This window comes from Eulemur rufifrons, chromosome 12 (assembly GCF_041146395.1).
Source record: "Eulemur rufifrons isolate Redbay chromosome 12, OSU_ERuf_1, whole genome shotgun sequence".
Taxonomy (NCBI): domain Eukaryota; kingdom Metazoa; phylum Chordata; class Mammalia; order Primates; family Lemuridae; genus Eulemur; species Eulemur rufifrons.
The window spans coordinates 18,804,215-18,818,995 of NC_090994.1; the positions used below are offsets into that span (position 1 = coordinate 18,804,215).

General features: G+C 41.4%; 1 protein-coding gene across 1 annotated transcript in view; it reads right to left on the bottom strand.

Annotated features, from left to right (window-relative positions):
• Positions 1 to 316: 316 nt before the first annotated feature.
• FUT10 (fucosyltransferase 10) overlaps positions 317 to 14,781 on the bottom strand; it is a 51,563-nt gene continuing 37,098 nt past the window's right edge. Inside the window, exons 3-4 of the mRNA XM_069485253.1 lie at positions 10,955 to 11,790; positions 317 to 544 (exon numbers count right to left, since the gene is read on the bottom strand). Of these exons, the coding sequence (XP_069341354.1) occupies positions 317 to 544; positions 10,955 to 11,790 (1,064 nt within the window). The remainder of the gene's footprint in view (positions 545 to 10,954; positions 11,791 to 14,781) is intronic.

The window sequence follows — 14,781 nt, forward strand, 5'->3', positions numbered from 1 at the left end:
CGTGCAGGGAAAGCACTCGCTCTGACTCAGGTGAATTTCCACAAAAGGCAGCAAGTACGTGAGTCTAGACATGTCAACTGAAGGTGACCAGTGTCCATAAGAAATATTTACTTTTTTAGTATGAAAATATACAGAGGCAACCCCTAAGGGTAATTCACATCTATTATTTGACAGGGCTCATTATGAGTATTGCAGCAATTAATTCTTATCCTGATGGATAGTCAACAGAAAAGCTGTTAGGTTCAAATATTAAGGCAACCCAGAAAATACACTTCTAGAAGGTTCTAGTCTACGTCATTCCGATACTTTTTTGAAATTAGTCCTTGAATACTAGAGCCCAAAACTCCTGAGCTGAGAAATTTTGATTCCTATCCACCAGCCACCTTAGTGCCTGGGCTTCTTTCTTGGATTGTTCAAAGCTTCGTACCCACATCTCTCGCAAAGAGCTCCGACGTGGAGCCTGGGGAGGAGAGAAAGTAAACGTGGTAGGCTCCGGGCAGCTCAGATGAGTATCTTCTGCCTTCCATCTTTTGGGTGGTAAGCCCTGCATTGAGAGAAGGGAGAAATGAATTTAAAATATATGACAAGGAAGCACAATTCCTGTATTCCCATCTCACAATCATGGGACACAGCACGTATTAATCCTTCCCCTAAAGCAAATATCTTTAACTCCGCAGAGTTGAAGGGAAAAGGGAATATCTAACATTTATGAGGAATATTTTGTGCACTAGACACTCTGCCAGGCACTTTGCACAAACTGTCTCATTTAATTCTTACAGCAAGCATATTAAATAGGCACTACTATCCCATTTTTACAGAGGTGGGAACTTAAGGCACAAAAAAGTTACATAAATTGTCCCAAACAGTATACCCAAGATTGAACCTTGTTTTCTTCATGTCCTAAAGCTTTCTCCTCCTTCTTGTTATTTGTTTGATTTGTTTCCTTATTCTTTTCCCCCTCTATCCCACTACCATGACCCTCCTCCCCACTGGCAAACATTTTAATATGTTTAATGCAGTTCTTTGTATTTACCTGTAAGTGTATTTCAATGCCTTTTGCAAAATGTGTTCTCATTTTCTGGGCATCTGTTTTTAATTTTCTTAAACATTGTTATATTTTATATCTCATTCCATTTGCTACTTTTTCACCAAGCATTGTTTTTACATCTATGTTGTCACATGTTACAAATAATCCCCTTGGTTTTAACGTATTTCCACCACACGCACCTGTCTCTGATACTAAGATGTTTCCACCAAACAATAAGAATCCCTAACATTTGCGTGGTACCTTTCAGCTACAAAATGCTGCTGGGAGCTTGGTCCATGCTCGGTCTTGGGTTATTTTCATGGTCTCCTAACTAACTGCCCTGACTCCACACCCCCAGGGCACTGCAGGCTACACTCAGCAGCTCTTCTCGCTCCCAGTTAAAGTCCAAGTCCTTCAAATTGCCTACAAGTTCAGGAGACATTATGGCTAAATACAACCTAGTATCCTGGATTTGATCCTGGAACCGACAAAGGATGTTGGTGACATATGGTGAAACATGACAAATGTCTGCAGGTTAGTAGCTGTGCACTGATACAAATGCCTTAGTGTTGACAAATGCACCTCGGTTATACAAAACATTGGCATTAGTGGAAGGCTGGTGAAGAGGATACAGAACTCTGAACCATCTCTGTAACTCTTCTGAAAACAAAATTATTTCAAAATTAAAAGTTTTCTTTAAAAGGCAATGGCAAAACGCTTTCCAAATTGTGAGCAAAACTGATGTCCATTTTAGTAGTTTACGCTCAGCTAAATTACTGCTTAAATGACAGAGTAGAATGAAGACATTGTCATACATTCTCCCATGTACCAAGTACCTCTTCTAGGGAAGCCATGATCAGCCAAAAACCAGGGAATGAACTAAGAAAACAGGGGATAAAGGGTACAAGAAACAGAGGTGTCAACATACACACACACAAAAAAAAAAAAAAAAAAAGAAGAAGAAGAAAGAAAATTTCCAAAATGCTAGAGAAAGTAGATCTCAGGCTGCAACTCTACGCCAAGGCAGAGGGCAACTACACACATGGGATTAGGTCAGAACGTTCTGGGAGAGCTCCCTTCCACAAGATCAAACAAGCTGGATACCTGGTATATCTCAACATCTCTGGAGGAGATTTAAGCAATCAACAAAGATTGAATTAGGGACAAGTACGTAGAAAAGCGATCAAATAAGACAATTATTAACTAGAAAGAGACAAAGAGCTGTACAGGTAAGGCTAAAAAATCATAGTATACTACACAGTTCGACACTCACACAGTCATAATCACATAAACATTGAATGGCAAAAAATAGTGTATAAACGTGTTATTTAGAAACATCAATTAAAGACTGAAATAATTAAATAATTACCTAAATAATGTGGTCACTACTGGGGAGAAGGGAAAAGAAGTGAGAGACTGTTTTTGTTAACTACCTTTGTAGAACTATTTGATGTTATTTAACCTGTGTGCATGTATGTCTTTTCCTACAATAGTAATAATAATAATGGGAAGATAGTAACATGCATTGGGCTTATAATGATTAGAATCTTCATCCATCCCAAATCTAGAAAGCAGAATAGAAAAACCAATTTGGAAATATAAAAATTTGGGTGCTACTTATGATTGGATCAACATGTTCTCTTTTCCTTAAAACTCTCATAGGAAACATATGAGAAGACATTAGAGGTGTTCGGTGTGAGGAAGAGATGACTTTGAATGAACATAAAGTCTGTCTTCGAGCACCTGGAGGTACTGTAAGTACAAGTGTGCATTAATTTGTTTGGTAGAGTGTGAAGGATAGAGCTTCTCAAATCCTCCCTTTCTTACATGTGCCAATGGAGTTTGGCTCCATGGGCCTAGAACTTGAGCAGGGAATCTTTACCAAGCTCAGAGGACCAGAATGCAAATCCATATTGCAGACCATTAGAAAAGGCTAATACGTAAAACCTAGGAAGTCTAACTACCAACATAAAGTTCAAAAAACTAGAGGTGGGCTCAAAACCAGGACTATATTAGCCAGAGTTCACAGTTGAGACCGTATCTGGAGCAAGAGCAGAACAGAATCAAGTAAGGAGGTCCCAGGGTAATTACCATAAACTTTTGAGAGGCCACTGCCTACCTTAGTGGCTGGTAGGTTCCAGATGCCAGGCTGTAGCTCCCTAATCTAAAGGATCAGAAGCAAGCAGCTAAGAATTAACTAGGGGAAGTTTGGGTTCACCATAGAGCACTATAAATATAAACAAAAGATAATATATATAAACAAAAGATAAAAATAAGCTATCTTAAAAAATAATGAAATCACCAGCACTAGAAAAGTTCCAGCACAAATTAGCAGACACCTTGTTCATGATACTTGAATCATGAGTCCGCTGGTCATTGTACTGACCATATAACCCTCCATAACCTTCCCAACCCTGACCTTGCATAACTGCTTACGGGATAAAATGAGTAAAACATTCTATTTCCTTGCCTACCCACTCAGGAGATGAGTCCATTCAACAGCGTAGGATAAAGTTCCATCTGAAGATGACATCACAGAGAAAAGAATCTTCTGAAACGGACTCTTTCACTCTAATACTCTGCCAGAAATATTTCACAGTGTGACCTGAAGGACGTGTGTCTGATGAAAGTTATGACATTTTTAGAAGTAACTAAGTTTCAGCATCCCTGTCCAGCTGAGGTCGTGGGCAGGAAAAACAGCTGCTTCTAAAGGATGATTTTAAAAGATTTTGCCTCCCAAGAGAACATGGCTCCTATTCTAACAACGAGAAAAAAATCAGATAATTCTCAAATTCATAACTTCTTGAGCCCATCAGGGAACTGAATCCCAAAGAGTGACAAGCCCCTCCAAGGAGAGACAGATATATGATCGGTTTCACCTTTGACAGAACAGAGGAGGAAGAGGTGACCACCACATAAACAGGTAATAAGAAATCAGTTCAAATTTTAATATATATGTATTTTTTGAGACACGGTCTTGCTCTGTTGCTTGGGCTGAAGTGCAGCTGTATCATCATAACTCACTAAAATCTCAAACTCTTGGGCTCAAGCAATCCTCCTTCTTCAGCCTCCTGAGTGAAATTTTAATAAATTCTTAAAGATGAAATATAAACAACCATGTCAGTTTGGAATAGCTAGAAGGCCAAGATACAAAAGGAGAGCATAAACTCACTCAAAAACTGTTTTCCAGGGACCTGGACTGCTCTAGTCAACATCTGATATTAATGCCCACCAATAAGTACCCACTGAGAGGACATTCACAACAAGCAGGTAGACAGTATGACTTGTCCTTGTATTTCAGCCAGCCTGTCCCCTTTGTTACCCCAATGCTGGTTCCATGGGCCCACGAGCAGAGAAGACATTATGGGAATGATGAAGGCTATGCAGGAACTGAAAACCTTTGGTTCCCACTCCCAAAGGCAGAATTCATCACTGACTATGTTGAGTATCTAACCTACCAGCACAGCAATGATCAATGATGACCTTTCGATACGGCACCATTCCTTGATGAGATCATACAGCCTCTTGGTGACAGACTAAAATCCTTTCACCCCAGAAGGAACAGCTATTTGTCCTTGCTGAAACTGACATTTACTCTAGATACATGTATGGGGGGTGTCCTTGTGTCCCATACCTCTGCCGGCACTATCATCCAGGGGGTTACAGAATACCTTGTTTAGCAACATGATCTCTTGTACGACGCTAACTCAGACCTAGGGACCCACTGTGTGGTGAAAGAGGCATCATAATGGACACGTGCCACTGTGACAAAGACGATGTGCCAGTGGACACAGGACTCACTGGTTTCACTCTGTACTCCATCACTCAGAAGAAGCTGGCCTTAAAGGACCGTGGAATAGCTCAGGTACCAGCCCAAGGACAATACTCCATGGGTTTGTTAAACCAGCGGTCCATACATGGGACTGTACTCCAAATAGCTAGACTAGCTACAGGCACCAGGCAGTTGAAGTAGGATTGACTGATCTCACCATCATTCCCAGTGACCCATTTGCTTATTTTGTGCTTCTCATCCCTGCAAACTTAGGCTTTCCAAGCTTCCTGGTTCTTGGTTAGTGGGGTAGGGGACATTCTTTTCCACAAGGGGCACAGGAAGGTTCCCACTGAACTTGAACCTACAGAACTGTAACTGCTACCTGGTCCATTTGAGTTCTTCATGCCAGTGACCAGCAGGAAAATAAAGAAATGATTGCCCTGGGGGTGGTAACGGACTACACAGTAGAGGCAAACGGAGCATGTCCAGGGCCGGGCAGTGTCCACGCACAGTGATGAAAGGGAAAGTGTCACTGCAGTGATCACAGCCCAAAAGGGGCAAGGCAGCTGCAGATTCCTAAGGGAAGAAGTTCAGGGTCACCCTACCAGGCAAGCAACACAGACTAGTATAATCGCTGGCCAAGAGTGAAGGGAATAAGAGTGGGTTGTAGGGGAGGAAGAGGATGGATTCCAGTTGCTGCCTTTGGACCAGCTGCAGCAGTGGGGTCTGGGACTTGTGTCCCTAACCCTCTTGTCTGAAGTTATTCAGAGATTTGCACTGAGTGACCTTTGCAAGAGAATTCCATAACTAACTGGACTTGTACTTCCTTTCAGAGAAAAAACGATGGCATCCCCACTCATATTTGTTAAATGCTGTAGCATAATATCTGGATTTAACAGGAACACAAAGGAATCTGAGTGGTGAAAGGGAGGACTGCATTAGACACCATTCATTTCATCACTTCAGGTGCTCTCAGCATAAATGGTGTCTTGTTCTAGCTCCTCGTGGGCTCTGACAGAATTCACAGAGACATAACCTGGCAGAACGTCACCTCTCATCACCTGCTGCCTGCACCAATGCCTTTCGTCTCCTGCCCAAAAGCTGCCACACTGATGTCGCTCTGAGACCCCACAGGAAGCTGACAGGCACATGGACATTCCCCAAGTGTGCGGAAGTTGACACCTCATGGGACAAACCTATGACCAATGGGAGACAGGAACCAGTGGATAAATTCTTCCCTCTTTCTTCCTACAGAGAAAGAGATCTTGAGAAAGATTATGTAGCTTTGGGGAGTGCAGTCCCATAGACGAAGCCATCAGTCATGCTTGTAGTGGCCAGCACAAGATCACATCTTTGTGTTGTCCCTTCTTCCTTCCCTGCTTCACTCTGCCTGTCCCTCACACTCGCTCGCTGAGATCGTACTCCCCGGTAAAAATAACAGTGCAAAAGCCCTCTGCTCAGGCTGTGTTCTGGGGGGAATCTAGGCTAATACGTGACTTAAAACATGCGGGAATTACATGCAACTTCCAATAATGAATGCTGGCAGACTCTACTTTCTCCTTCTGCTCGACAAACAGAACATTTGCAACCAAATCAGCACCTCCTCTGAAGGAGACTAGAGAGCAAAGTGATAAACTGGTCAATTCATGGAGAGGATGCAATACTAAACACTTCTGTACATAATAACAGCCTGAAAATATCTGAAGCAAATATTGACAGAACTGAAAGAAGAAATAGGCAAATCCACAATTAATTCAATACTCCTCTGAATGAATAACGGAAGCAAACAGAAGATCACAGAGGATATAGAAGACTTGAACAATAGCTATCAACCAACTTGATCAAACTGACATTTATAAAACACTCTCCCCAACAACTGCAGAATATATTAATACTCAGAATATATTAATACTCTTTCCACGTGTACAAAAAAAAACATTTACCAAGGTAGACCATATTCTGGACCATAAAACCAGTCTCAAATTTAGAATGATTGAAGCCATACAGTGCATGTTCTCATAACACAGTGGAATTCAATTAAAAATTAATATCAGAGCTAGGCACAATGACACACACCTGTGGTCCCAGGTACTTGGAGGCTGAGGTGGGAGGGTCATTTGAGACTAGGAGTTCAAGGCTGCAGTGCGCTATAATTGTACCTGTGAATAGCTACTGCACTCCAGTCTGGGCAACATAGTGAGACTCTGTCTCAAAAAGAAACAAATTTTAAAAAGTAAAAATTAATATCAGAAAGGTTTTGGGAAAATCTCCAAAATCACCCACTAGGATGTCAGATATTAAAAAACTGACTACACCAAGTGTTAATGAATGGAACTCTCACAATGCTGATGAACAGGTAAGCTGGAACAACTTTGGAAAACAATTGGTCATTTCTCAAAGTGTTAAATATGCATTTACCATACAGCCCAGCCATTACATTCCTACATATTTACAGAAGAGAACTGAAAGCATATGTCCATATGAAGACTTACACATTCACACTTTGCATGACTGTTCATAGCATCTTTATTTATAACAGCCAAAAACTGGAAACAACTCAAATGTCCATTAACAGGTAGGTGGACAAGCAAATTTTGGTACATGTATATTTCAGAAATGGACTACTGATGAATGATCATGAATGTCCACATTATCACAGCATTGCATATTATATGATTCCATTTATGTAAAGTTCCAGAAAAGTGCCTGGGCTTCTTTGTCAAAAGTGACAAAAAGCAGACGGGTAGTTGCTTGAGGAAAGGAGTGGAGGGGGATGGGTTAGAAGGGGACATTAAGGAGTTTTGGGGGGGGATGATAGAAATGTTTGTCATCTTGACTGTGGGGATAGTTTCACAGGTGTCTGCATAGATCATCACCAATCAAACTGTACGACTTTAATATGTAGTTTATTGTACATAATTATACCTCAATAAAGCTATTTTTTAAAAGGTTGACCTCAATCCCATGAAGCTATATTTCTGATGATTACATGCGGTCTCCCCTTTTATAGCCTCTTTGAGGATGGATCATTTATCAATAAATGCTCTTTAGCTGAATAAATTTACTCATGGGGTGGCCCCTTCAATGCCGAAGGACTTTCCCCTACATAGTGAAAGTGTAAAAAGTAGAAAATACACTTATTCGGATTCACTAGAGGTGGCTCCCATGGTCCTCACCTCCTGGTATTAACACCCTTGTGTAATCCATGCCCCCCCTTTTGTTTTAGTCCATTCTGGCTGCTATAACAGAATACAATAGACTGGGTGGCTCAAACAACAAACATTTATTTCTACACTGCCGGAGGCTGGGGAGTCCAAGATGAAGGCACCAGCAGATTCAGTGCCTGGTGAGGGCCTGTTTCCTGGTTTATATAAGGCCATCTTCTCATTGTGTCGTCACATAGCAGAAAGAGACAAGAGAGCTCTCTGGTGTCTCTTTAAAAGGGCACTAATCCCATTCATGAGGGTTCCACCTTCATGACCTAATCACCTCCCAAAGGCCCCACCTCCAAATACCATCACATTGGGGTTTAGGATTTTAACATATGATTTGGGGCGGGGTGGGAAACAAACATTCCGTCCACAGCACCTTGCCTGTGGGTGCTACCTCTCGCTTGCTTCTAGCCAATAGAATACGGCAAAGGCGACAGGGTCTGTGTGATTACGTATATAAGACCATGGCACTGGCCTTGTTGGAGTCTCTGGCCTCCTTGCTGGCTTTGGGGAAGTGAGCAGCCCCGAGGGGGAAGCCCACAAGGCAAGGAACTATGGGTGGCCTCTTGGGGCTAAGAGAAGGCTCCAGCCTCTTGTCAGCAAGAAACTTGGTCCCACAGCACCAAAAATCTGCCAAAAAGCATGTAAGTTTAGAAGCAAACCTTTCCCTGGTTGGGCCTCCAGATGAGAACACAACCTTGTCTGACACCTTGACGTGGCCTTACAGAGGGCCCAGGTAGGCCATGCTGAGAATCCTGACCCACAGAAACTGTGAGATGACAAATGTATGTTGTTTTAAGCCACTAGGCTTGTGGTAATATTGTTGCACAGCAAAAGATCGCTAATATACTAGGTCTGCATACCTATGAGACAGAGAGGAGAGCAGAAGCAGAGTAGACAAATGGAAAATGCATTTGATATTCTAATAGTATTGTCTGCATCCTAACACAGCAATTTAAATGATTATCAATTACAAGACAAAAATAGTCAGAGTTAGAGGAAATCAAATTATTTCTTTCAGCTTTTCTTTGGCTAAAAGAGAAAAAAAGAAGAAACTTATATTCAAGTATCTTACTTTAAGTTTTGCTGTAATAAATCTGGTGAAATAAGTGCAAATAAAAACTGTTCTAATACCTTTTAATTTGCTTTCACAGTATGTTTTGTTCTGCTTTTCAATAATGAGCACATTAGCATTTTAGAATTGTAACTACTTAATTGAAATGCAAGCAAAGCCTTCTGATCATCTTCGCTGACCACCTCTGGGGGAAATCAGAGCCCACTGGAGGAAAGCCCACTCTAGCTCATTTTCCTCAATGAGTCCAAAAAGAAGGACGTTCAGTTATGGCACTGTCAGGCATTCTGAAATGCCACCACCAGTTAGCTGTTTCTGTTGGAAAAGCAGGAACGACCTCACATCTATTTAAAAGGTGTTCATCAATGTCACCACACCCTGCCTAACCATTCCATCAGGGCTCAGTCAGGCCCAGGAGCAGTCAGGGTTTGCACAGTTCTTTCAATTTTCTGTGAATACCATCTCCAAGCCTTGAAATGATCTTGAAAGCTAGCCCAGGCCAGTCATCACCCTCAGAAATTCCATTTTCTGCTTTGATATATTTTGAGAATAAATAATTGGTATAGCATGGGCAATTAATGTGGACTCTACTTTCTCATGTGTTTTCACAGTTGTATGTGTGTATGTGTACATGTGTGTGCGTGCACACATGTGTGTGCGTGGTGTATTTTATTTTTTGCTGAAATGCAGCCCTATAAATTAGATCATACAGGAAGTCACTGGAAATCAGGATGCATTCTTTGAGAAGAATGACGTAACATTTAGCGTGCCTGTTGCTGACCAAGACACTTGGCATAAAATAAATGATTTCATGAGCTAAATTGTTATATAAAACCATATAGAAGAATTTAAATTTTCATAATTATTTAAATTATGAAAAATGTTTCAAATATTTTAAATTTGTCTAAACATCTACATATTTAGTATATGAAAGCCCCATACAGTATGTGTACAATACCTAAAAATAATTTCACACACTGTTTAGGTTTATGCTTCACCTGAAATTAATACGAGAGCCTAAATAAACATTTAGATATTTAACAAAAGTCATTTGCCTTAGAGAATTTAAGTAAAACATCATGCATATCTAGGAGGCAGACAAGTGGTACATGTGGGCCCCTTCACTTTTCAAAAATTTCAAGAGAAGTCGAAACTAATCTTTTTTTCCTATAAATTTCCTTTTAACAAATTTAGTTATACATAAAGTGGGATCATTCCCATTATAAATAAATAAAGTAAGCAAATGCATGTCAAGAGTAACCTAGACACGTGGAGACATGGCTATGAACTTCCTAGTAATTTAAGAAAAAGTTTTTTAAGGATTATCTGCTTTATTATTTGAATAGTTTATATATTAATAAACATGTGTGGGCACACAGAGAGAAAAAGCAAGAATCAGAGAGAGAGAAAGAGAGATAGAGGTTAAATTGTGTATGCGAAATGAAAATGAGTTTCAAAATGGCAGCCATGGGGCCAAAGCGTAAAAGTTCTGGCGGAAGTCACTGTACTCCTTTGCCACAGCGTCAGTAGAGAGGTTAAAGGACTGACCATGTGGATGATATGCAAAGCTCTTAATATTTTTATGCTTGGGCCTTGTCCTCTCTTTCTACAGCTTCCCTGGGTCACTGCCCAACACTGCAGTGCAGCTGTCCTCCAGAAGGAACAGCAAGGAGAACTGAAGCCCTCGGGAAGAAGGACATGGCTTGTAAACTTCAGTCCCAGAGAGAGCAATGAAATATTCAACCATCTTGCAGAGCCCAGCCACTCCCACAGGATAAAGAACAGTAATGAGGCAGCAACCCCAGAAGGGAGAGCAGAGACCATCCAGGTGGCCAGCCTAGTGTCTCTCTGCCAGACCCTGCTGTGCTTACCTTTTCCTGAAGCCTGATATTATCCCACACCTTGGTGCACACCATACACTCAAACGCATCGATGTAATTGTCCTGGTTGATGTCTTGCACACCCCATTTCCGTTCCCTGAGAGCTGTCAGAAGTCTCTGGTTAGAGATCTCACCCTTCAGCTTCCATTCTATGTAGGCCTCATACAATCTGTCATCATAATCCAGTCGTTGGATGTAACTTGCCAGCTCCTTGGGGTGAGAAAATTCCGAGATGAGAATAGCGCTTTTGTTACTTGGAAGCCAGTCTGTGATGCTGGGGGATCCGTAATATACGGGGACTACGCCTAGCTTCAGTGGTCTCCAGAACTTCTCGGTGATGTAGTCATCACACACCGCATTCTCAAAAGCAAGGATAAACTTGTACTGGGCAATGATCCTGTAAAAGCCATCGGCATCCATAGAGACCGGACTTTTCAGCTGCCGGGGGAGATCTTTGTTTCGTAAACACTCCCCATAGGAGTCGATCTCGATGTAAGTCATCAGCTCGCGAACGTAGCTGTCCCTATCGGATGGTGGGTCACAGTCTGACTGTACGTACACCAGCGGAGCAAGTCTTTTCCTAAGGTTGTTCTTGGACTGCAGAGGAACTAGGTATTGGAGGGACTTCAGGACTTCTATGCCCTCCAAGTACTGGGTGGTCAGTGGCAAGTGGGAGTGCCTGCTGAATGTGGCAGTGTAGTTGAACAAGGTGACGACCGGCTTATGAAAGAGCTTGTAATTGTTTTTCGGGGACTCTTCGTGGAAAAGGGCCCAGTCGTGATGGGCTTTCCTAGGCAGAGGTAAGCTATCTATGTTAAAGTCGGTACCTAGGAAAAGAAAAGAAAATATTAATTAGTATGTCCAAAAGAATTTTGGGGTCTCAGTTTGAGTCTACCTGGTAAGATTAGCATATGGAGGAGTCTGAAGCTATAAATGAGGAGCATGTGACAATGTCACTGCAAAGCAGCTGGCAGCCAATCGTGAGGCTTTCACCCCAGCAACTGCTTAGGGGGAGGATCACTTAGGAGAACTATCTTTCTCATTTTATGGAAAAGGAAATGGGAGTAGTGTCTAGCCGGTGTCTAAAGGAGAATTTATTCCACTGCCTCTTGTAACTGTCCTTTCTTCCCCGGAGGTGCTGTCTAGGAGAGGACAGGAGAAATAAAAAGAGATAAAGATAGACAGCTCTTAAATAAGAAAAGAATAAGAAAAATGAAGCCAAAAAAGGAAAGCAACCAGGTTGGTGGATTAATTGCCAAAAAAAAAAAAAAAAGTGAAATCATGCAAAAGTAGCCAGAAGAAATATACAGGATAGATTTTTAAAATCCAAAATGATTGATTTCAACAAAGTGCAGTTAATCAATCTTTGTCAAAGTGGCAGACAAGAGGCTTTTAAGGACGAAATAGCTGATAATAGCACTATGTCACAGACCACCGCAGGATGGACAGGAATTAACAAGCACATCAAGAAATAAAAGAAGGCGTAACAGGATTATAATTATGAGTGATTCTGGCTTCCCCAGGATTAATTGGCAAACCTTTGAAACATGATAATGTGCAGACAGAATTGATGGATGCGGTAAGCAATTGTTTCCTGACTGCGTGGGTCGAGATCCAATCAGGAAGAACTTATTTCTATAAACGAGAAAGAAGAATGGAGACAATATCACAATAGGTAGTAGAGAATTTCTGAAGTGTGCCTGACACTGACGATTTTTTGGACCCTGATTTGAGTTTTTAAAAATAAACATGAGGAAATGGCCAAAAAAAAAAAAAAATTGATCTTCCAGCACCCACTAGGGGGAGAAAAAAATGCCACCAAAAGAATACTTGCAGCAGAATAAAACAAATCCTTTGATGGAGCTCATAAAAATTAATTATTTAATGGCAGTGCATACTCGCTCAAATAAATAGAAATTCTCTGGTGCCAACAGTGCATCGAGAAATCAATTAATCAAGAAAGCCTTTTAAACAAAGATCAGATAAGATTATGTCAGAGGGCACATGCTCAGCACAGAAAACTGCTGAAGAAAGTACCTCTGCATTTACAACAAGCGTTTATTCTAAATCATCAGCAATCACTAACGTGTAAAAAATAGGTATATACTCATTTACCTGACGTTTGCTATATTTGATCTTTAGCATCAAAAAGAATACTCACCTAACATACCTGAAATTTAATGGAATATAGAGTTGGATGGTTGGCAAAGGTGAATCATCATTAAGACAGAGAAAAGTGAGGACATGAAAGGGAATTTGAGAAGAAAGGCAATTTGTCACGTTGAAGTACAATAGTTGCTTATCAAAAAGGGCAAAAGCTGGTCAAGTCGCCAGTGACGGGAAATGGAACCTGTAAAATTGAGTTAGGACCTAAAGTTGCTACCTAAGGCATAACAGAGAATCCAGGCATTTATCTAGGAGAGAAAGTATTAGAATCCAATCCATGGGAATCAGAGACAGGGATCAAAGTTGTAAGATTAGTGACTAAAGAAGATAAAATTCAAACAAAAGTAAGCCCAGAATTAACTGGGGGGCGGGGGGGGGGTGTGGTTCAGGCACAGGCGTTCTGAATGAGTGACTCAAGCACAAGTCACCGTCCGCTGCTAATTGCCAGATGGCGCATGTGTGGTTCTTAATCTTAGTGTGGGTGCATCACGGCAAAGATCTCAAATGCAGAGCATGGACGCAGAAAGACACAAAGCCTGCTTCAGGGAATGAAGAGGGCTCAAATTCTATCTTAGCTTGTCTACATCACTAAAGTATAGGAAGAACTAAAACTGGCTGTGTCTAGACTCTTTTGTGACCATGATGAGGGTCCATTCAGGTTGTGTTGGTAACAGAAATAGGACTTGAAAACCCGCACCGGTTATAATGAGCCTGCGACTCATGCTGCTTGGGAGATGTGGGCTTATAGGTTCATTCTACCTCCATCCAAGTTGCTATTAGAATCTCCATGTTGGAAGGAGAGGGAGAAGAGGATGAGGTCCCGCGCACATGCAATCTACAGTAGCCAAAAAAGCCTGCAGAGTCTGAGCAAATAATATTCACATTCATATATGAAGGAGCAACACACCTTTTTAAAAATGAGAATGTGAAGTTCTCCTACATCCGTCTGAATTCTGTTTAGTTTGTAGGGGTGGGGCTCTCTTTAACAGTGGGGGGGGGGGTGCCTCTTTAATAGTTAAAGGGATCTAACTGTCTGGAAGTATTTCTCGTATTTACTATGTAAAAAAGCATTTCCTAGTAACTTCCCGGAGATAACACACACAGAACACAATCACACACGTGCTCAGGCAGGCACATACATGATCCCATTAAAATGGGTTTTGCTTTAGATTGTTTCAAACGACAATCTTTCTCTGGGGAAGAGTAGAAATAGGTCATCTTGCCCTCTGAGCTTCTCTCCTAAGCCTCGAGCTTCAGACGGTAAACATTCAACAAGAGTACTGAAATTAGAACCATGACAGACCTAAACTATTAAAAATAATATTTCACCGGGGACTTCATGGCCTAGAATAGGAGCGTCGATACTGAGCAGTTTCTAAAAGGTATTGGACGTGGCTCAGGAAACAACTGAGTTATTTAGCTCTTCCCGACTCCAGTTACCAGCAGACTACAACAAAAGAGTTGGAACTGGGGGCTGTAAAGAAATGAAAATCAATTAACCGATGGTAAATCCGTACAAATGGGACGAACTTGCACTCGAATGGTTCACTAGTTTCCTACGGTCATCTTCGCTGCCTCTTAACATTTAACAACTTCAGATTCAAACTTTCATTCCTCCGGGGTGTTATGTGTTTGCTGAATACTGACAAATG